At 39.7% G+C, this 24,040-nt stretch overlaps 1 protein-coding gene across 2 annotated transcripts; it reads left to right on the forward strand.

Annotated features, from left to right (window-relative positions):
* Window positions 1-394: 394 nt before the first annotated feature.
* tti1 (TELO2 interacting protein 1) lies at window positions 395-22,265 on the forward strand. Of its 2 annotated transcripts, none has more exons than XM_071475467.1 (14): window positions 395-644; window positions 1,048-1,787; window positions 2,352-2,689; window positions 2,790-3,075; window positions 4,401-4,578; window positions 4,843-5,135; window positions 7,208-7,624; window positions 8,270-8,429; window positions 9,187-9,348; window positions 9,570-9,721; window positions 10,264-10,404; window positions 10,998-11,202; window positions 18,980-19,067; window positions 21,593-22,265. In XM_071475467.1, the coding sequence occupies exons 2-14, from the start codon at window positions 1,062-1,064 to the stop codon at window positions 21,810-21,812; spliced, it is 3,366 nt and encodes a 1,121-aa protein (XP_071331568.1). In that variant the 5' UTR covers window positions 395-644; window positions 1,048-1,061; the 3' UTR covers window positions 21,813-22,265. The 2 variants fall into 2 exon arrangements, with proteins under 2 accessions (XP_071331568.1, XP_071331566.1); XM_071475465.1 differs by having other exon boundaries at window positions 395-640.
* The last annotated feature ends 1,775 nt before the right edge of the window (window positions 22,266-24,040 follow it).

Genomic DNA, 24,040 nt, shown 5'->3' on the forward strand with positions numbered 1-24,040 from the left:
CTTAAGATTGGGTGGTTTTGACGTCCAACTACATGTAACTTGCTAGTGTTAAACCAGTTTCTAAAGTAATGGCTGGAGCATTCTTTCTCATACGATCATCAAAATTAATTTAAAACAATTTTAAAACAAAGAAATCATTATTTTATACAGTAAAACAATGTTAACGATTGAGACGGCTGCCAAATAAGTACCAACCATTAACTTAAATGTTCAATTCAATTCGATAATGCTTCATTGACATGACAAAAAACACACGTTTCTACAATGAACTCATTTTTTACGATACATGTTTTTGATATAGTTTTTCCCCACATTTTCTTTTTTATACTAAAACTTTCTGTTCTTTTATTTTGAAGATAAACCGCCAAACGCAGAAGTGTTGCTTTACGGGCTTTGCGTCAAAGACGTGCGCCGTCGACGCAGACTCATGACGTTGCCTATAGCGAAAGTTCATCAATTTCATCAGTTAGTGGTTTCATAATTTTTGGTTTAGAATAAATAAAATTTTCGTCTCATTGTTCCGCGCAGTGGGTCGCCTTCATGGCAGTAATGTAAAGGTAGACTGCCTGTTTGTTGACGCTCTTGCCGCAGTGCACCTTCAGCAGCTGGATGCTGTCAGCTAACAGACCACATTGTTGCCGTAGGTATTCTGCTGTTGCTCTACACTTGTTATGTGTCTGTTTCTTATTTTGATTTTTTTTTTGTTATTGCGGGTAAATTAATGATGGTAATAACAAGACTGCAAAACAGCATTGCATAGAGCTAACCTTACTGTTTGGTACTACAAATCTAATCCCAGATGTCAGTGCAGTTTAAGGTCATTATAAAACATAAGAACAACCACAACCATCAATAATTTTGGTGACATGGAAATTAGTAATGTATCAGGGACCTTCGCCTTTGCCACCATTTGGGAGTGGAATAGCAGTGTGAAGAGAAGCAAGCTCCAAGAACACATTAATTTCAGTTTCTGTGCACAGTGATTGAATGGATATGTAACTACATTGTCTTATTCTCATTTCTCTTTTACATCGTCCCTCACTAAAGTGACAACTGCTGTGATGCCTTCAATCATGGCTCAGATCAGTGATCCAAAGATCGCTTTTGCATACCTGCGTCCAGCCTGTGTCCTACTGACCCGAGAGCCCTCTGTGACCAATGTAGAGACACTAAGCGGCCAGTTAAAGGAAGTCAACGATGCCACACTGCAGCAGCTCCAAGAGTATGTCCTCTTCCCTCTTCGCTTTGTCCTTAAAGTACCCGGGCCCAAGAAGGACAAACTGGTGCAAGCTGTGGCTGAGGCCATGAGCCATGTCCTGGAGAACACTTGCGTCCAGAGCTGGGAGACCCTCCATGACCTACTCTCAGAGCTCTGCCTCTGCCTCTGCTCTCCAACTGATCCTGGGAAACCTGCAGATACATCAGAGGAGCTGAAATCAGCTGTGCTGAGGTGCCTGGATGCCCTGCTTCATGCAGCTTACGGTGATATAGTCTTCAAACTCTTTGAACCGATCATGCTGCCCGGACTGGGAGCTGCAATATCACTGCTGCTGGCTTTAGGAGAGAAGGAGAAATCTCGTGATATACAGGCAGCAGCGCTGAAGTGCCTCCTTGCTTTGACTCTGCAGTGTGACTGCACTCAGGAGCATGTCGTCCCATCGTCAGAGGAGCGATATGCTGTAGGCAGCACCATGGCTTCATTCTTACCTGGGATCACTATGGCTGTAGCCAGGATCATTACAGGAGATCTGAGACAAGGCCATGCAGTCACAGTCAGGGCCATCAAGGTACACTAGTGTTGATATCTCTCTCTCAGTCATGTGTTTTGACTGGATTTTCACACAAGTATACATGGATGTTTTACTGTTATTATTATGTACTATTAAGGCTCCAACTAAGGATTATTTTCATTAACAATTCATATGTTGATTATTTTCCTGAATAATCTGGGCTATAAATTAAGAAAATACTAAGAAGTTCCCAGAACCCAGCAGGATGATCTAGAATCACTCTTTTGTGCAAACCCACAGTCTATAACAAAGATATTCATTTTATAATCATAATAAAAAAGAGAAAAGCAACAAATAGTCTAATTTGACAAGCTATAAGATTGTTTGGTTTTTTTCTTCATAAGTGACTTAAATAATCAATCAGTTATCGTAGTTGTACCATTAATATTTGGAAAGTTAAAGAGTAATTTTCTAACGTGCAAGAACAACAGGTTGTGTGCAAGGTCATGGCAAACTGACCACACAACTACAAATTAAAATAAAAGGTGATCATATCCATATGCAAATGCAGAACATCAATTTGCCACATCATCATCTGTATTCACTCTTAATCTCATTCAGGTTTGGTCCAGGACTGTGGGGCTTGTCATGGAAGATGCCCAGCTTCAGGCCAGTGAGCCCTGGAAGACTCCTTCTCCAGAACTGGGTAGGATCGCACAGTTGGTCATCCATCGGACACCAGACTGGGTGAAGAGCACAGCGGGGAAACTGTCTGAGCTGCTAAAGAAGATCGTCTCCTGCACCTCAGCCCACCAGCACTGGAGGGTTCGGCTGGAGATGGTGGAGCTGGCTGACCACCTGCTGGCCAGGTGTAGTCAGTCACTGGGAGAATGTGTGGGGCCACTAGTGGAAGCACTGGTGGGAGCGGTCAACGATGGCGAGCCCAGAGTCAGAGAGAGGTTTGATTTTTAATTTATGTTTTTGTGAGGAAAAAGAACCATGCCCAGACAAATTTATATAAGATTTATATTGAAAATCCTGTTTTCTCTTCTCCTTGAGGTGTGAGGTTGCTCTCAGAGAGGTATCACAGAGGAATCAGAGCTGTAGCAGCCATGGTGATGTAACCAGTCAACGCAGCAGAACTCAGACCTTCACTGACGTGCTTTCAGAAAATCTCCACTCTTTGGCCACCTCACTGCCCAGACTGATGAGGACCTCTGATGACCAGAAGAAACTATTCGTCCTCAATGTGTTTCTGGGTTACTTAAAAGTCCTGGGACCGCTCGTCTCTGTGGTTCTGAACTCGGCTGCACATCTGGAGAGGATTTCCAAAGCCTTGATGCAGGTAATGTTTGCAGCTGTGGTATCAAAATATAATTGATATTCTGTGTGAGTGTGAATTATGCATGGCTTTATGGTTGTAAGAACTTGAAAAAAAATAGTGTTAATGAAATTAAGTCTGTTTTTTTAATACAATAATAACTATAGATCTAGCAATTTTACATTCAATATTTGTATAAATCTTCTATTTTTTTTCTGTCATGATACTCTTCCCATGTGTAGAGAAAAATCTGATAGAATCATATCTGCTAGAAAATGTACAAAACGATGATCAATGATCTTGAGTTGCATAATTTTGGCCACTGTGAATCAGACTTGAAGCAAATATTGGCTTCTAGTTTCACGGTGGTATTGGGTGACAGTATCTGTTAGCAGGATGTGCAAGGCTGACAGTAATGAGACTGAAATGTGGGGCCAATTAAAAACATGAGATGACTGAGATTGTCCCGTTTCCAGCTGCAGTTTAACAGAACTGTATCTGTTTAAATTTCAATTCACCACTGAGACAAACCAATACTTTCCTACATGAAGAAATCTGAGGAGAAACATTCGTTCCATCCTCTTAAAATACATACAGAAATGTGTCCACTGTCTACCGGTCTAAATAGAGAAAGCCATCAAGTGGCTCATTAAATTAATTCCATTTCTGTGTACATGAAGCTATCAAGCCGACATGTGGAATTTGTGATCGATTATGGCAAAAATAATAGTAATGATAATGCCAGTATCGGAGCCAGTAACGTGCAGATCGATGTATCCCTATGACAAGGTTGACTACTTGACATAAAGTACTTGGATGATTGCATGTAATGTCACTATAGATTCAGATTCAGATATATTACTATCCCAAGTGGGTACCCGGTGTGTCACCAAGGCGCCCTGAAAATATTCCTTTTCTTACATTTCATTTTTCACTTGTATCAGTATAATATTATGAGGTAACCGCGCATCTGTATGTCCTGTCAGGAGTCTCTTCAGATAACAGAGAGAGTATGAGGAGTATTCATAACACAGCCAGATTTGGATTGCAACACCCAGCTCGGCAGTGTGTGTGGGGCGCATTGCTGTGGATTTATGCACCATTACAGCTATAATAAAACTAGTCTGGCCACTTATGTCAATTCGCTAATTATAGAATTCAATTTTTACAGCATACAATATTTTGAGTATTTTAATTGTTGGGAGTTTCATATGAGACCGTTTATGGCTGTCTGACTTTGCCTACATTCTCATGGCAGCAAACTTTAACAACAGTCGAGAGAAGTTAGAATTCATGTTAAATCACAGATTGTTAAAAACACAACATATGCTTCTGTGTACCTTTTGCAGGTTCTGGAGCTGGATGTGATGGATGTTTGCATTGTGGAAGAAAGAAGGCACGGCTCTACCATAGAAACAAGTTCAACCTCTGCTGATTCGTGTACTGCTCACACACAAAGGAAGCATTTTCTCTACTTCACTGACGAGAAGATCTTCTCTGTGCTCATGGAGATCTGTCGGACATTAGGTATGAGTACAGCTCAATCTGATGGTTGGTCATCCACACTTTTGTTATCCTTATGCATGCATAAGAGCACTTTACATCTGAGTCCTGTGTAAAATCGTAAAATTTATATAAAGAAGATAAAAATAGTCAAGTTGGGTTAATGTCAGATTTGATGCGTGATATAAATACTTATTGATTAAAGCTGGCTACGTTTTGTGGCTCTGTGTTTACATTTGAATTTGACAGCTCTTCTGCCGGAAATGTAACAAGTAACTTTCTCTGTAGGTTACTATGGCAACATTTATTTGCTGACTGATCACTTTCTGGACCTGTACCGCCAGTCTTCAACGTACAGGAAGCAGGCTGCCATGGTGCTAAATGAGATTGTCAGGGGTGCCGCAGGCATTGGCGTGGCAACGGAGAATCAGGGTTTGGAGGGTGAAGGTCACGGAAGCCCTGCCACCAAGGAAGACCTTAAAGCAGCAGTGGTGTCTGTCATGGAAGAATACACCAGTCTGAACAACTGGCACTTGATCACTGTCAGTGAGGAGACGGATAGAGACCGACAGGACCAACAGGTGAGGATCGATTCAGTCCTGCAGTTTTAATGTTTGGGCCTGGGTTTTACTCTGTCACAGATTAAAAAGGCTTTGGGTTTCCTTTATGTGACAAAACTTTAACTTATGATTTATAAACCAATTCATGGCATGATTAAAGGAATAGTTCAACATTATGGGGAATATGCCTGTTCACTCTCCTGCTGAGACTTAGAGTAGATGAGAAGTCTGAGATCACTTTCATGTCTGTATGCTAATTATGAAGCCACCAGAAAGCAAGTGTTACTGGTTAGCTTAGCTTAGCATAAAGCATGGATGCAAAGGGAAACAGTTCAAAGGTACAGAATTGGTCTACGAGCATCTCTAAACTTAGAGTCTAGTATGTTAAATCTGTACAAAAATTCAAATGTAAAACTGACAATTTGTGGCCATTACAGGAGTTACATGCTGTAACTATTTCTTCACAATGCTAGTGAGTTCTTAGAGTCTCCACTGGCTGCCTGGTAAACTCACCTAGGTGGATATTTTTACTTTTGGACACCACTAGGTTGGCTGTTTTCTCCCGTGTCCAGCCTTACTGCTAAGCTAAGTTAGTTATCTTCTGACTCTAGCTTCATGTTTCGTGGAGAGACACAAGAATGGTATCACTTTTTGTATTGAACTCTCATCAAGAAGGCAAACAAGTGCAATTACTCCCTTACTGTCCTGTAATGGTTTAAAATTAAATGTGGCAATGGGTGAATATCGCCTCATCAGATAAATTTACTGATCAGCAAACTCTCTGTGAGTGATCATCATGTAACACAGAACAAGGCTAGAGAGCCCCACTGTCACTGATCCCCCTGATCCCCAATTGCACCAATCACCAGCACAAATTCCTTGTATGTGGAAACGTACTTGGCAATAAAACTGATTCTGATTCTGATTCTGATTCTGATTCTGATTATCCCTCTCTTCGTGTGATAATATTCTGAATGAAAAAGGGATCCTTTGCTATTTAATGCTGAAATTTTACATCTCATTTTGTATTCTGTGGACATTTTCCATCCAAGTGTGATATTAGACTCCCCATTTCCAGCCCATATCGCACAACACTCTCTGCATTTAAATTGGATCGCGGTCAAATCACCTCACTCCAAAGGAAGCGCTTGAGGCGTTATGGAGAAACACATCCACACTTTCTTCACGATACGGCCTTGGATTGAAGAGCTGGAAGAGCTGCTCCAGGGTTTCCACTGACTGCTTAGAATTTTCAAGCCGTTATTATTGAGCTGACAGAAAAATATTTCAGGGCCTCCAAGCAAAAACAACGACAGTGCTGTGTTAGCTTGTAGATAAATGTGCAGTTCTTCTTTGTCAGCTAAAATGCGTCTCTGGAGACACACTACCAGATAATAAGGATTCTAAGCACAGAAATACACATTAGTTAGAGGGAAGGTCGAGATACTGTCTCGGTTTCCTCCCTCAAGTCAGATGATTTACATTCATAAATGGACCATGGGATAAATATGAAAATGGTCGAAGCTACAGGCAGTCAGCTGTGTATACTGACATCAGTGTTGACAATTCATTTTATAGGAAAAATGAGCACAGCCACTGTTTGTCCCCTCCTCTGATACAACAACATACACGGATGGCTAATGTGAGCTATATTCATTGGAGACAAACAAGTCAAAGAAATGATGTGTTATGAATTTGAGGCTTAAACATTTATGTTTATTAAGGTAGCTTTATGACTTAAAGGTATCCTGTATATTATCTTTCTTTTTTTGTAAAAATATAGGCACCCATTTGAGGTTTTTTTTTTTTTGTAAAATTAAAGGGAACTCTGTGCCTTTGTTGGCGCATTGCTACATTTCTTGGAACTTTATTGCCGCCAATTGACTACTGTGTGAACTCAATGTTGGGACTCAGTATTCTAACTAAACAGGGACCCATTTTTTCTTCTAGTGGTCAAAACTCCACATTCTACCCTTAAGTTTCTAGCAAGACTTATTTTCCTTGTTAGTTAATCCTTCACCTTACAAGTAGAAGAGGAAAAACAGTATGACATGCATGTGTGACACTGACATTTGCCTTCTCTCTTTCTGTAGCTACTCAGCCCACCCAATCTTCTCTCCATATCCAACAGTGATGTCAGCAACGTTAAGGCAAAGTCTCTTCAAGTGCTTCCTTCTTCATTTGGCTTCCCGTCTCCCTCAACGTCCACCTCCACAATCCACCAGCTCAACAGCAACATCTGGCAGCTGTGTATCCAGCTTGAGGGCATCGCCTGCTTTTCTCAGGCTCTGGGACAGGACTTTCGTCCCCTGTTGATGACATCACTCTACCCCGTGCTGGAGAAAGCTGGGGAGGAGACAATACTGGTCAGCCAGGCAGCACTGGGTTCTATGTGGGAGATCAGTAAAGCCTGTGGCTACCTCTCCCTAAAGGAGCTGATCAATGAGAACTCAGACTATCTGCTCAATGACATCTCCCTCAACCTGCAGAGGCTTAGCCAGCATCCACAGGTAAAGGTGATGCAGTGTTTGCACAGTAGCACTAGAAAAAGGAGTAAGAATAAGAACTAAGAAAACAGAGGCAACATTTTTAGGAGAATTTAAGAAAGCAAGTGGTGTGCACAGGAAGAGGAATTTAATTATTTGAAGCAGTAAGATAATTTTAATGAGATATGCAGGTATGATTGTGCACATGAATAGTGGGGCAACTAACAGTTATGTTCGCTATCAGTTTATTGATGGATATTTGTTTTTGTTTAACTGATTAATAATTTTGTCAGAATGTCAGAAAAATAGTGAAAAATATGTATCTTAAGTTCTCAAGGCCCAAGGTGTCATCTTCGGGTTGCTTGTTTTGTCCAAAACACAATTTAAAAAACAATTTAAAAAACAGAAATGAGCAACAAGTCCATGTTACAATGAGTATTTGGGATTTTTGCGTGATTAATTAATTATGTTGATTATCGACTAATCAATTCAGCGCTACAAATGAATAAAGTAGCATCATAAGGGCAAATAATAAACCCAGTGAACCAGCAACAGCAGTTTGTTCAATTACATCAGACCCACATTTATAAGACAAAGTCATTGTTTTACAAGTCAAAAGTCCGGAGTCACATACCATGTATTTCATCATATTCCCGTATTGTTGGCCAGGCTCCACGGGTGTTGACAGTGATGTTGACTCACTCTGACTGCAGCCTGCTGCCTCTGGTCGGGGACATCGTTCAGGATGTGCTGGTGGCTCTGGATCTCAGCTACGACCACACAGCTGCCCTTTTCTGCTCCGTGCTGCACGCGCTGATGAAGGCACTGGGTGAGGTTATAAAAGTGATGTCAACTTGTTTATCACATATGGTGGTGGATTAATATGTGACTCTATCACACCTGCACAGTAGCCATTCTCTCCCACACATGACCTAACCCTTCAGTTATATTTAATCAAAGTAATTTGCTGTTGTTTTGCCTTATACCATTGCTTTGTTAAATCAGAACCTTTGTGGTTTATATTCAATATGACACCACCAGTCTGTAAAATCTGGAATGTAAGTATATTACACATTTTTCCTGTTCTTCATGATGAACTGTATTTTTCTGTAATGTCCAGTGTATCCCAAAGGTATCACAGGTTATATTTAAAGATATATCAAAGGTTTCAAGTTAAATTCTGAGTTTCAGACTCTGGAAAGGTTCAGTATCCCATTATGGTGTGAATGTTGTTTCAGAGGCTTTTTCACCCTGACAGGAATATAAGTTTGTTATGTATATTGAGAATATTTTGCGAACAAAAAGAAAAAAGAGAGTGTTAAAAAAGTTTAAAACAAATTACACCCTTTGGGTTGCTTAGGCTGGAATAATTCAAAAAAAGAATAATGCCAGGAAATTGTGAGGAAGACTTCAGAGTCCTGTGACTGATTAACAGGTGACCTCTGAGATGAAGTGCAATAAAATCAAAGACAGAGACAAAATAAAGAAAACTATTTTACTTATTACTACTTTAATGTGATCAGTGTCTAACCTATGTTTATATGTGTGTCTTTTTGTTCTTGTATTGTCTTACTGACCTCCCTCAGTGAGGTGGTTTCCCTCAAGTTGTAATAGGACCAGACCCAGACCCAAGCAGACCTCCACTAACCAGGAAGTCCTCAACATCCGCCAGTTCCTGCTCGACTACCGTAAACAGAAAGAGCTGGCAGAGGGCATTGGGATAGAGGAGGACGATACTGAGAACCTTGGTAATATGAAGTCAGGGAGAGACAGGATAATGATATTTTAGTAGTGCAGATTTCATGGCAGGATTCATCTTGTCAATAGGAAACTGGGTTACGGTGACAGAATATACAGTATGAATAACAACAAAGCATGAAATATAAGATGGCCAACAACAACAACAACACTGAGTTTTTGCGGGGTTGACCTACCCATCCATCTGACGGCATGTTTGCTGTCTTTGCAGATGTCCCTCCTCCCACAGAGTGTGAGGATGTTGAAGATATTGGTGGTCCTGATGTGAAAGCAGAGCTTCCCTCCCACCTCAGCATCACTAAAGACGTTATGGAACGCTGCATTCATCTGCTGTCCAATCCCAGCCTCAGGCTCCGACTCAAGGTACTGTGACTGTAATATAACTGTACCTTTAGTTTTAATGATAAAAACTCAAGTGGGGATTGTTCCCTTTTGTACAGGAACATTTTTTTTCATTAATAGATACTGTAGAAAGAAATTTGTTTTGTCTCTACTCTATGATGTCTTTGTGTTGGTGTGACAATTCTCCCAGCCACGCAGGGGCTCGCACAGCTCCATGTCATCCTTCTTCAACATTGAAGACTTGGCAAGGAACAGGTACAAAACGGTGATAAGTAGAGCACAGAGACGTGCCAGGTCTATAGGCCACGCCTGACATTCTGGCCTAAAGTGAGTTAGACAAAGAAGACTCCATATGATTCAATTGTCAAGACTTTTTTTTTTTTGTGGGATTAAAAACTGAAAGGAATTCATTCTGGCAGTGAGAAGTGAACTTGGCTGTCTTTCTCATGTTCAGCTCTTTGTTCATTCTAAGCCACTAAAGCTGAAGAGAAAGTCTGTATCACCTAGAAGCTACCTGTACAGCTGCATGTCACTGTTACACTCTCTTACATCTTTGTCCTAAGGTGTTGGACGTGCTGGAGTTGTGTGTGTGTGTTCTGAGTGAGAAGCAAAATGAACTGCTGCCCATGGCCCATCGCTGCTGGCCCGCCCTCCTACAGAGACTGACAGCTGATGACCCTTTAGCTGTCCTCAGAGCCTTCAGGGTACGTCGAACAAGGATGGTTTTTCATTTGATAAATTACACTCATTTTATAACATCTGCAGCTTGAAGTTGTGAAAAGGAACACAAAAAGTTTATTAAATAACTGTTTAATGTGATGTTGTATTATAAGGATCAGGTCATCTGACTACATTAAGGATAAATTTAAAATCACATTTTATTACATCAGTTTTGCAGGTATGTTTTATTGAAATCTCCCCATATTGAATAAATCAAAGGTAATGGTTTCTCAGTTTATTATGAAATAGTGCTGACGCACACTGTTGGCAGGCTGTTCCATTGTTTGTAAGTCTGTGAAACCTTTTTTAAAAACATTTTAAATTAACAAGACAGGAAAAACATTGATTGAAGATCACACTTTTTTCTGATCTTTTCTCAAAGCAAAGGTGTCAATTGATTCAGTGTGTCACTGTAAATTATTCTACTTGTCAACACATGTGTAGTTGGACTATTTTTATATCTTTTCTTTATCTGACATATTTAATTGTAAATGGTCATTGAATGCGCTCCAGGGACATTTTATTACATTTTGACAACTTGCTGTTATGTAGGTTACATGCTGATTCTCTCTGCCAGATGCTGTGTACACTGGGTGAAACATGTGGTGACTTCCTGAGGAGAAGAGTTTCTAAAGAAATTCTTCCCAAGCTGAGCTCCTCGCTGGGACGGCAGGCTCCGATCAGCGCCAAGGCTGGACCTGTCTACTCCCACACCGTGGCCTACAAATTGCAGCTGGCTGTACTACAAGGGCTGGGCTCACTGTGCCAGAGGCTTGACCTGGGTAGGTGAATAGAAACACAGACGCACGCACGCACGCATGCACACACACACACACACACACACACACACACACACACACACACAGGTTTCCCAGGACATAGCACACAGTATCATATTGTATGATCCATAATATAATGATGATATTCCAGGTAAAAAGTGGATAAAGAGCACTTGTGAAAAATGTTCTTAGCCCTGATTTGGCACTTTTGATAAAAGTTGGTGTAGAATTATGTCAGTCAGACATCCACATGCATTAATGTTCATGTTCATTTAAAAAAAAAAAAAAACATACAAGATATTATTATTACAAGCTTTAAATTAGGTATTCAGGCTGTAACCTCTTCTGCGTTTTAGGAAAAAAATTTTGTGTGTGTTTTTTTTAAAAACACATCTATAAGTGTTCTTTCTGAGAAATGCTCCACTGATCCCAAAAATATGATAAAACAAAAACACACGGAAACACACATACACACGCAGTGTAACAGGATTAACGTAGTCAGATGTCCATCAGTTTGCCGTCAGGGAACACTGACTTCTTCTCACCACCAGATGGCAGCTTTGTATAGCAGTGAAAACCGGGCAGGGTCCGGGTCCCTCAGTTCTCTTGCTCTGTCTCATAATGAAGACATGGAGACATGGTCTAGTGTTGCATCTTGGAAAATTTGATTGTGGAAATTTAAAATTCGGTGCAATTCCCCATAAATACCATCACATAAAGTTTCCTTATGGTTTGTCTCAATCTCATGTGTTTGGGACAAGGCAGTGGTCTTTATAGTCAACACTCATAGTCACACACAGTCAAAATTTTTCATTCTGTTTTTAAATCAGCACTGATTTTATTTACCTTCATTTGTTGGTAGCACAGTTTACATCCCAGCACATCCTGTTCGGTACAGTATGCCACAGACATACATGCCATTTATTCTTGTATATAAAATTACACAATACACGATGGGATTTCATGACTAAAAAGACCGTTGAGGCTGCGGCATTGTTTGAATATAACACAATAACTGCTGCAAGCAACTGTTTTCCCTCAAGAACAATTAAGCAAGAAACGCTGTTAAATCTTCACAGCAATCAGTCAAAGTCAAGATGCTACAGGAAAAAGAGACTTGTAATTTATTAGCTCAGAAATGTAATGTTTTTGAGTTGTGTATTATGTACTCAACGTAGCTTTGTTAGCATAACTAAAAATGTTCATCTAGAGTAGCCTGGGGGCTCAGTGCCAGGGTGTTAGAAGTGATGTAATTATGAGCTGCTTGTCTAATTTTCCATCAATCATTATGTTCATTAAGCAGTGACACCCCTGTCACAGCCACACTGAGTTCAGATTGCTCTAATTTTCCAACGCTGTTCAATAGTCCAGGGGACACACAGCACTTCTAGTGGAACTGAGAGTGTCTTCATGCTGTGTGGGGCCACTTATTGATTCTATTTTGGTGATTTTACTTATTTGTGCAAGTTTGAGTGGATAAGTGCTTTGTCATGAAAATGACATGCTCATCACTTACAGTAGGAAGTGGTGGTTGCAATCAGATGATTAATCATTAATCTATGATTAAAGATTACAGTGGAAATGGTGTTTTCATTAAGTGATAATTGCAATCACTTCTAGCTCCCAAGGGCGCGGTGTGTATGCAGGTTGGCTGGGTTTGAGTAGCGATAAATCAGTATGGCTCTGATTAACAGGACTCTTCCTTTTTGGTTCTGTGAAATAAAAAATGCTGTAATTCTGATGATCAAATTCCAAAAATCTGGGTAATTATCAGATTTTTAGGGGGTGGAATAGGTGTTAAATTTCCACCCACCACAACCACAACCACAAAAACCTGAGCTTTGATTAAGAGTAGTGTTATCTCCAGGCTGGTCACCTTGGTGATGGTGTGAACCTCACACATGTTACGTCCTCCCCCCCGAAGCTTATCACTGACAGATGAAAAGTTAGCAGCTGGTGACACCATGTGTCACACAGAGATGACATGGCTGTCTGCAGCACTCCCCAGGCCAACAGCAGAATTAGCAGTGACAAGGACTGCAGAGCAGTCTGGGGAAAATATGGAAAATATGGTAAAAGTCTAGATCTTTAAAGGAAATGGATACAAAAAAAAATACAATTGACAGTGCAAACAGCTTATGTGTGTATCCATTATGTAATGTATATCTGAACTGTCGTCATCACAACAGGGCTGTAATCAGTCTTCTTCCTGTAGCAGGAAATATGTGTGGGAGTGTAAAATCTCTGAAAATCAGATTAAACCAACATTTTATGGGGAAATAAATAAAAAAATATAATTTAACGTTGCTTACTCCCTTAACCATTGATACCTAGTAGTTTTCTCATGGAAAATACTTAATTGACCCACCCTGTTACATACTGCGTTGTCTTGTGAAATACTGTGAATTTATATTGCTGAATTGTCCTTGAGATGTTCAGTGAGGTCATTGTCAGTTTCGTTTACAGCTGGGCGTCTGTAGTTTGGGTTCACAGTGGGTGTGAACAGGGCTGGTGTGACAGGGAGATGACCCAGCAGCTGCAATGGAGAGGTGGTGCCACTGAAATTGGAGGCAAAGGACAATGTCTTTAATAAATGCTCACCAGGGCAGACAATAAGCTTTTGCCCTTTAACCACTCACCTCTGTGCTCTGTAGTCGGTGCCAATGCTTTCGCTTTAAGTGAGGTGCAAAGAAAAGGGTGAGATAAGTGCATCAAGTGCATCATCAGAGAGGCCATCTGTACCCTTTTTTCCTCTGACGTACCCTGTTAGATCAGATGATGTCAGGTCAGCTGGCACATTCCTCTTTGGATTTGGTGCAGTTTTGAAAAATTTAAGACATGTCAGAAGGATCAGTTTAGGTTAAAATATTGTTCTAAATTCATAGACTGACCTCAAAATTGTGTAACCATAGCAACACACCAGGCCGCATTTGAATTTAAGCCTCTTAAGTCTAAAATATTCAACAAAGAAGGCAATGTGACGTTCTTAAAGCTGCACTAATCAATATTTTTTATATCAGCAATGGATTAATGGTTTATCATAAAAAAAGTTTCACTAAAACTACTGTACACTTCTTGGCCAGCACTAGCATCGGCATTTTACAGCTTCCCTTAGGAGTTGGTAGAGACTAAAACGGAGCAAAAAGAAGAATGAATATTGGACTTATATTCGCCAGCTGGATAGAAATACAATTTCAGTGTTAGTTCATGTCTGCTGGAAGTGCGAGTAGACACATTTGTCATTAAAAAAGGTGGCAAACAATGAGTGTAAATGAAGGCTTTAGTTTTCCTGTAAGTGATCATGATAGAATCCTAATAATCCATTCTGTGCTGTGTATTTACTCACCTCATGCATTTCACTGTGTGCTTCTTTGCTTCTGGATTATTCATACACACTGCAATGATAATATTAAATTATAACAGTGTTTCCACAGTGGGGAAACCTCATGTCTGATGAATATATTTAATGTTACACAGCCTAGATCATGATCTTTACGAATTGACAATCTTCTAGCAAACCCACTGGCGTTTAACTTTATAGCATTTACATTTCCATCTGAAAAAATACATATTGTCAGAACTCCGGGCTTATTTGCTAACCTATCAGGTTGATCCTTCCAGGTTTCCACAGAATAGTATCCCATCAGCTTAGCTGCTATGTTGATAAATCCCTGCCTTTCTTTCCTTTTACCATCTGATGCTCGACTCTTCAAGTTCACGGTGTGGTTTGATATGCCATACTGGGTTTTGTTGCATTGATATTGACAATACTTCAAACAAAATCAGAATAAAAAATATGTTTTTATGTTTTTGAGAGGCAAAAAATGATAGCTTAGGGTTTATCTATGTTTATTTTAATGTTCTTTACTAACCAGTGTAATTCACATAGAATGATTATTATACCAGAGGTGTGAGTTGTAACATTTGTTTTTCCTAGGCTTACCTGTAAGCCCGTGCTCTCTTACAGTAGCTTCACTGAGTGATCGGCTAGAAGGCATCTCTCTCTTAGTGTGATGAGTCCTGTTCTGCCTTGTATGTACCAGTCAACCCAAAGGAACCTTCAAATTGTGCCTGTTAAATGGGTTAATTAGCTGTGTGGTTAAGTCACATTAGGACAAAATACCATAATTATTGTATGTGTTGTGCAGCATTTTGTCTGATGTTGATGCTGGTGTTGAAAACAATAAAAGCTTCAACCATTTCAGGGGTGAGTAAGAGCACTGTGTGCAGGAACGGGACCACTTTACTTTCGATTTGCATGTGTTTTGCTTCAGTGTGTTGAAGATTTACTTATTAACATTTATTTGTTTGTTTTTGATAGTGGGAGGTTTTGTTAAACAGTACTTTTTACCTGAATGAATCGCTTGAATCCAGGTAAAGTGGTGCATGTAGGATCTTTCCAGAATCAGCTTGAATTAAAACATTTGTTATGTAATGTTAAAGCTGAAAATGCCACTATGCAATGACAAATATTGCTCATAGTTTAACTATTATGACACAGTTTAAAGGAGCTATTTGTAAGTTTTTCTATTGCTACATGGCCATTGTTAGCATTGACAGCTGTTTCCCCACCAGTCTAGAGGAAACGTTGTGAGTTTAGCATCAAACTTCATTCCTTTTCTTGACATGAGTTTTACAATGCCAGTGTTAACTCTGGTCTCTATCACGTCTTTCCTTCTACTGAAGCTAGCACGCTAACCAGCTAGCCCCTATCCTCTGTCACTTTCCAATAGTGACTCACTGTATCCTCCAATCTGCCCTGAAGACAATATATTATAACCTCTTGTCTTGTAAACACAACCATGGCCCACGCTTTTGTCAAGCGACAATCAGCACCACCTGCTCTAGGGAAGAAACAACAGAAAACATACAAATCGCTCCTTTAACCTTTTGCTTTGCATTTCTTTAAGCACTTTCTTTCTTGCCTTCTTTCTTTCTGTGTGATTAAACATAGATCACATTTACCCCTCTTCCTTCTTAGTTAACATCACGCCCTGTGTTTTTGTGATTCTGATAAAGTAGTGAAAAAACAACTTGTGCACCAGTCAAAATATTTAAAGGTTAGCCCTAGCACTCATATCTGAAACACTGAAAAAAAATTATTTCTCTCTTTGATTATGACATTTGAATTATGCATTTAATGTAGCAGAAAACTTCTTATTGCTGAAACTACTTTAAAATATTAAAAGTCACTATAGGAGACTATTTATATCAGGCAGTATTATGAGTTGAGATAAGTACAGATATAGGAGAGATAATACCAAAATGTATATTAGACATTCTAACTTGTCATAGCAGAATAAGCACAGGTCTGACGATTGTGTTTTTGTGTCTTTGGTAGATTTTTTTTTTTTTTTTCCCAATAGGAATAATTGCAATTTATTACAACTTAGCTTTTGTTTTTGTCTCATGTAGAAGTTAGGATGGTGTTATCGCTACAATGACGGGGCAGAAAACATGAGCGCTTAATGGTGTTCGAGGTTTGAAACGCACACTTTAAAGAAATAGTCAACAATTTGTTGGTTGGTTACAGTTGCAACTGTAATGTGTGCTGGATGCTTTGTGGGTGGGCAGATGTTTTCTTTTTGTCATGAGATGCTGCTGTGTCGTGTTCTGGTAGTTTGCTGCAGTTTGTGTTAGTGTTAGTGTCAGTAAACATGTTAGAGGAATGGCTGATTGATTTTTAGCTATCCTAGTGCCTTGGCTTTAGTGATGGAAATGTTAGGATGAGGACACGTTAGATGCTTTAGCTTAAAAACTATAACCTGATATTAACTCTGTGTGGTTTGTCCTGTTGGATTCTGTACCTTTTTTTGTGTAGGTTTCATGTGAATCATGGCTGTTCCCAGACAGGTCGTTGTTGATTTGTGAGAAAGCCTTGCTCTGTGTCCAAAGCAGGAATATCCTTATGAAAGAAGAATAACTGAAATATGACAGTGTGTCCGGTCTCAAATGTGACAGTTGAGGTTGGGCTCGGTCTTTAAGGTGCCAGGTATGAGTCAGGTTCAGGTCTCACGTGCTGCACATTTTGTAGAAGTTTGTAGTTGTCTGTCTGAGCTGAATTTCTGTGTGGCAAAACTGCACATTTGTGTATACCAACACTTTCTGGTCTGTAATGTACAAAGTGATATGAAAAGGGAAGAGAAGTCCAACATTTGTGAGTCTAGGTTTATCTGTGCTTTCATGCGTCTATGCATGATACCAGGATTTAACTGGGGGATTTCATTGAGGGATTCTTGACCTGGTTTATCGTACAAAAAGGAGTTGTGTAGTATAGTAGCTTTAAGCAGTGGAAAAGAAAAAATCTCCACCCATTGCATGACCACTGTAAACTACAAAAAGACAACTGCTGCAACATCACTCCCTCACTTGCAATGTGTTTAGTTACTGTAAAACCCTCACATGAATGTAACAAAGAAAACATCTTGTTCCTGTCACATTAAAGGAGATGGTCCAACTCAAGCATTTTAAGATCCTTGTGTTTGTTTGTTTATTCATTTATTTATTTTCTTTACTGGCACTTGAAGCTGTTCTCCCTCGTATCAGAAGGGGGAGAGATTAGGTGTTGGAGATGGAGAGAATGTGGAAGAGCAGGAGAGAAACAGTCAGTGGCTGCAGCCTTACTCATGTGAATACCGATTTGGCTACAGCTCACCTCTGGGACGCCTGCAGCAAGCCAATTACCAAGCCTCAGTCACACAGAGAGGGAAAGACAGAAACACAGATTGGCTGAAGCAAATAATACGTTTCAGCTCCAATTCTAGCTTCAGCTCCAATTTGACCCTTTTATTCTTTTACAGCACCTGGCCCTTTCCTCTTTAGTATTTCTCACTTCTACTCCAAACACCTTGATTCCACAAAAGACTACAGGCTATGAATGCAGCACCAGAAAGGGGGGAAGAAAAGGGATAAAAGCAGTTGCTAAATAATCCCATTTAACTCTGAAATGTGCACTGCTGCTTTTATTCTTGACACACAGCAAGCAGGCCTGGTTCAAGCCGAGTGTGGGTTGAATTGGCAAATAGAGTAAGCAGAGAGGGAGAGAGAGATGTTTTGAAATGAGGCTTGAAAGGCAGCCCAGTTTGCAGCTCAGGGAATCACTAAATGTCTGCTGGGAAGGATGGAGAGCGCGAGAGAGAGATAGGAAGAGGAGATGACGGAGTGGAAAGGAGTCAAGTGGATAGAGGGAGCAGGAGCTGGCAAGGTTATGAAAGTCACAGTCAGTGGAAAGAGGAGAGAAGAGAGTGAAGGCAGGTTCTCAGGTGTGAAATCCAGAGATGTGGAAACAGCCTGCTGTGGAATTTTTCCTCAGCCATCTCAGCAGTTTCTCTCAGCTCATTAGGGGTTAGAAAAAGTAAAGTCCGGGCATTATCTATTTTTCCTCTTTCATCTTCTTCTCTCCCCTCTTTTATCCCTCTGCCTCCTCCCTTTCCAATATACCATCTCACAAAGCTGTGCCATATACTGGGAACTCTGATTATATCCAGAGTTGCATTTGAGGAGTGTCAATTTACATTGTTTTGTACATACAACTATGAACAGTAACCATGAATAAAGTCGGTTTTGTATTGATATTTTCTAGGCTGACTTCCACTGTGATTTATTCTTCTGATACTGGTTTGTCTGGAGAAAAACACATTGATCATCTTTATGTTGGTATACATATAGAATGTGGATGTATCTTGGCAACAATAATATGTTATCTAAAGATCTCTCGTTTCTGCCGAGGTAGGTATGTACAGTATGTGTTTTACAGTGCAGTTGTGTTTGGTTTTCTCAGGTGAAGCAGATCTGGATACTGTTTGTGAAGCCTGCCTGCCCTACCTTAGCTGCAGACAACCCATCCGACTGCAAGAGGCCTGCCTGAGGTAACCACTCACTATAGCCCACTGCAGTGGTATAAACCCGAATCCAATTTTTAAACAACTTGACATGAGTACTTTCATTTTATGCGACTTTGCATACTGGAAATACTGAGCTTTCTACTCCACTACATTTATTTTATTGCTATAGTTAGTAGTTAGATAGCAGATTAAGATTTTTCAACACTCTATCAATTTATGTACATATAGCAGGGTTCGGCAAGTAAGTTTGGCTGCGGGACAATTTTTTTCCAAGCCATTAAATAGCAGGCCAGAACATAATCCAAGGCTTACTGTTAAAAAGGTTACTGTTACCATGTGTGGCCCCGTGGCCCACAGTCACACTGTTTGACTGATTTCCTGAACTAGTGTCGTTATTTTCATACTACCAATCTCGTGTTGGCTATGTCAGTTTGTGCCTGTCCTTCACACTCAACATGGATAAATGTACATCAGCATTATTCAGGTGGGGTAGATTCTGTATTTGGACATTATCGCTAAATATGGGTCTGATTTAAAATAAAAAAATAAAAGAAAATCTGCTTACCGGATATTATTGCTGGCAGGCAAGTTTTGGCCCTTGGGCTGCCAATTGCAGACAACTGACATATAACGTGAGTAGTTTTTACATGAATAAAGAATCTGATTACTTCTTCCACCATTGGCTCATTGTATGTAGAAAATCTAATCATAAATATAGTTCACATTATATGATAATATGTCACAAGCCGTGACCTTTGGTCCTTAATCTGACTTAATCTTCGCTGTACAGTAAAACTGTGCTGTCAAAATGAAATTGTACTGTTGTTATGGTCGCTAACGACTACATGATGTGATGACTCAAGACATAACAGCAAAATCCACCCTGCTGGATCCAAATGTTAATCCTCCAGAATTGCAGACTGGTCCCCTGGAGGAGCTGTGGCTTCAGACCCCACCCCAAGCCATGGATACAACAGATGCTAAGATCTCGACCCTGTAAACTATCATTCACAACATAACAGTTCTGAGTGGTATCCAATGCACACACAGTCTGCTGCCTGATTAGGACTTCAACTAATGATTTTTGATTAATCTGCAAATGATTTTCTTGATTCCATCAAATATCAAATAATAGTGAAACATAATAATTTCTTCAAGCCATCAATGATGCCTTTAGATCGCTTGTTTGGTTTGACAAACAGTCCAAATATTCCAGTAACTGTCACATGAGACCAAAAGCTGCGAATCCTCAGAAGTGAGAAGCTGGAACTAGAGAATGTTTGTTACTTTGAAAAAGTGTGAAATGATGTAGACCTCAATAATTTTCTGATTGATTAGTTAAGTCATTGTTTCAGCCCTACTACAGCTCAGTTGCTTTGATATATGCATACATAATGTTTGATATGAAATTTAAAACTTTAATATCTGAGCAGTAACAATAGCAGTAATCATTTTTTATATACTTGGTTTTTCTTATTTTATAAAAACTTGTTTTTTGTAATGAAACCATTTTTGCCATCTTCTTTAATGCAGTTCCCTCTTAACTTAAATATGCTCCATGGTTTAATTTTTCCCTCTTATGTCTTTCTAGTTACAATGACGAATAAATATATGTTATTGTTACCAAGTAGCAAAATGCTACTCTTTCAATTTATTTTTTCAATTTCTGTGATTTATTTTTCCTGACAACGTTGTCTATATTGGGCAAAGACAAAAAATGTGACATGATTTTTTATTCAATTCAATTCAATTTTATTTGTATAGTGCCAAATCATAAAATACATTATCTCAAGGCACTTTACAGGGTAAGGTCAAGACCTTACTTTGTTACAGAGAAAAACCCAACAGTTCCCACAAAGAGCAAGAGCTTATCACATTTTCTCCAACAGTTTGATGCCACATATAACTTATATTTGATAAAGTAGCATATCTGTATTTCCAGTGCATTTTCTCTCTATGCTCTAATGCTTTTTCTTGTTATTGCTCCTCATCTCTACCCCAGATTTTCTTCCAATGTCAACTTGTACATTTTCATCTTGTCCCTGTTCTAAAAGTTTACATTTGCCTTTAATTTGACTTTAGTTATTGTAGATTTTCCAAATTATTGAGATATTGAATCAGAGGGTGCAGGTTATTTGTCATCTTTCCTATAAATTTAAAATGATGTAAGTAACTCCCAACCTGGAGATATCTAAAAACAATGAGTGTAATAGTGCATATTTTAACTACAGTTCTTCAAAGTTAAATATTAACTTTAAATGCAATTTATTAAGCATTAGGAAGTACTTGTAGATATCCTAATAACTAAACATACAGGACTGAAACCCTTGTGTTTCACCTGCTTGGTGATGATAATAAAAACAACCTGAAGGCGGACAGCGTTGAGTCACTGAGCTTGTAGTTAAACCAGTGAACCTGCTGTGTTCAGCTCAGTCTGTCACTTTGGATTATAGTGAGAGTTTTTTTCCACATCACAGATATTATGCACCTGAGCAAAACACAGCCCCGAGCTAATCCTCTTCCTGTGTATCTTTGGCTCCTTCCCACAGCGTTTTCCAACACTTAATTCAGGTGGATCCGGACACTTTCTGGTTCACTCTGAACGAGCTGCACTGCCCGTCATCCTACACCCCACCTCACCCCGACCTCCAGCCTGTGCAGCTGAACGGGATGGGCAGACCGAGAGACGAGTACTCGGACAACGTGCTGAAACTGCTGAGGGAGGAGTATGGCTCGGTTGCTGCGACAGTCGACGAGCCAGTCAGCTAATGAGCTGGCGAATGATGGGATTGACTACTCTCTCAGACGGATGGTTTATTGAACCACTCCTCCAACAAGTCAGCTAACTGAATGGAAATCTGACAATTGTGCTAAAAAAACAGCCATCAGATGCGGTTGTGATAACCTTCATGGTGTACAGTGCTGTGATAAGCGGCGAGGTACAAAAGGAACATGTCAATGAAGTATCTCTGCTGCTGTTTGCCGTCCTGCTACAGGAGTAGAAACCATGAACACATCTGTCAGGTCTTCTGCATCAGGAGACATGTAGCGACAGTGCTGATGTTGTTCATTTCATGGACTGAAAATGTAAATATTATGTTTGCCATTCCTTCTCATGTTGTTTCTTATTTTTCTGAAGAAAGACGTTATTCTGAAAAACATTTCTGGTTTGAATTATTCAGCCTCAGGTTTCAGAGTAAAAGAAGAGTATTGAAAAGCTGGCTTCAGGTGTCTGGGCACATCTTTTTACTTCATTCTTGATCAGATAGTTCCTGTTTTAAATGTTTAAAATTTCGCCACTTTTCAACTACAGTGTCTGGTACAGCTGTTTCTGTTTAGGCAACAAATTTATTTTAGAGCTTTGGCTTCTTTTGCTAAATGATAATAAGGATTTTATAGAGAAACATGTAAATATTCCTTAAAGCAAAGTAACTAAAAGTATTGTTTTTTCATTCATACAGAAACCCAGATGTTGTAGCTTGTAGCAAAATGGAAAATGATTCCCAGCCCCACAACAGATTTCTTACTGTCAAAGTTTTAGTTGAACGGTGCCGAATTAATAAAACTGATATAAATCTTGTTAATAGGAGGCCCACTTCAAAGCCTTATCTGCAGCGTTTATGGATGAGGATGAGGTTGGTAATATTGTTATGAAAAAATCAAATGAAATCACATGTGGAAAAACACATGAAAAGACCAAACCTAACAGCAAATTGAATCTACTTACAAAGCCTGCTAGATCTTATTCCTCTGTGCCATAGAGCTCCACTTTTTTCAAATGCTACCAAAAGAAAAATTTGATTTAAATTTCACCTATGACTTAAAATGACCAGTTAAATACATACACATACCTACATGTCCCTTCACCATATGTATGTTTGAAAAGGATCCAAACTTTGTGTGGCATTTTCACATACCAAAAGGGTAAAAAAAAAAATTATATACTGACTGTCATTTACAGGAGAAAGCCATAATTGCCATAGAAAATGTCTCCCTGCCCTTCAGTACATAACTAATTTCATAGCAATATCAATTGCCCTGTTTTTGCAATTTTTCTTGCCTTATTACCCAGTAATGATATTCCAGCTCTCTGTAATTAAGCAATAAGCACTCAGTAATTTAGAAGCTCCAGTGTTGCTCTCACACACAAAGTCATCAGCACCTAATTTCTAAACTCTTTGTCCTCTTCTCCTGAACTCATTACTGAAAACTTATTATACCTGTCTCTTTATAGGTACCCACTGATACTCTGTACACACTAAATAATTACACTATAATCTGTGGGCTGCAAAGTGTAACTGAGTCACATTTGGTAAAAACTACAGTGCCCAGATGTTTCAGAAAGTGATTAAAATAAAATAAAAAAATAAAAAGTTTTATGTCTTCAGTTGGAACCAATAGACTCGAGGCTTGAGAGGCAGAGACAGTGTAGAGGAATCAGAAAATACTGAGAGATGAACCAGCACATTGTTGGTTTTGGTCTTTTCATTGAATTTGCTACAGTTAGAAAAATAGAGTAAAACCCAGACAGGCTCATCCTGTAAGACTTTCCTGGCAGGTGCAGCCATGCTAATGATGGAGGAAGTCTGCGGTGCTGGGGGATTCCCTCTCTAACCTTTGAGCTTCCCTGGCACCGACATCACATGTGCTGTCAGCTGAAGATGGACGAGATTGTGTAACTACAGAGAAATCGAAGGCCTCATGACAGAGCTACTGGCCAGCCTGTCATTGTACAGGTTGTCACTCAGAGCCCTACAGGGTTCCAGAGATGTGTAAATGAAGGAAACAGGAAGCTCCCCCTCCCCATTATTGCATCACCTCACAGCCCGGTGCCTCCACACCTCATTGCTCCATAATGAATGTATGAGCCTTCTAGTGTTGGGGAAACAAGATCGCCACGTGTTTTGTATTTAGCTGGCCTGGCTTAACTCGAGTGACGCGGCACTGCGCCTCTTTATCTCGTCCTGTGCTGTTGCTATTTATCCTGCTGCCAGTGC

This window comes from Trachinotus anak, unplaced genomic scaffold (genome assembly GCF_046630095.1).
Source record: "Trachinotus anak isolate AG129_WGS33_773 ecotype Australia unplaced genomic scaffold, CSIRO_AGI_Tana_v1 ptg000004l, whole genome shotgun sequence".
NCBI classification, from domain to species: domain Eukaryota; kingdom Metazoa; phylum Chordata; class Actinopteri; order Carangiformes; family Carangidae; genus Trachinotus; species Trachinotus anak.

Coding starts and splice junctions, on each gene's coding strand:
- tti1 (XM_071475465.1), top strand. CDS start 610: ATGCTGTCAGCTAACAGACCACATTGTTGCC. Junction 5,136..7,207: donor GAGACCGACAGGACCAACAG/GTGAGGATCGAT, acceptor CTCTTTCTGTAG/CTACTCAGCCCACCCAATCT. Junction 7,625..8,269: donor GGCTTAGCCAGCATCCACAG/GTAAAGGTGATG, acceptor ATTGTTGGCCAG/GCTCCACGGGTGTTGACAGT.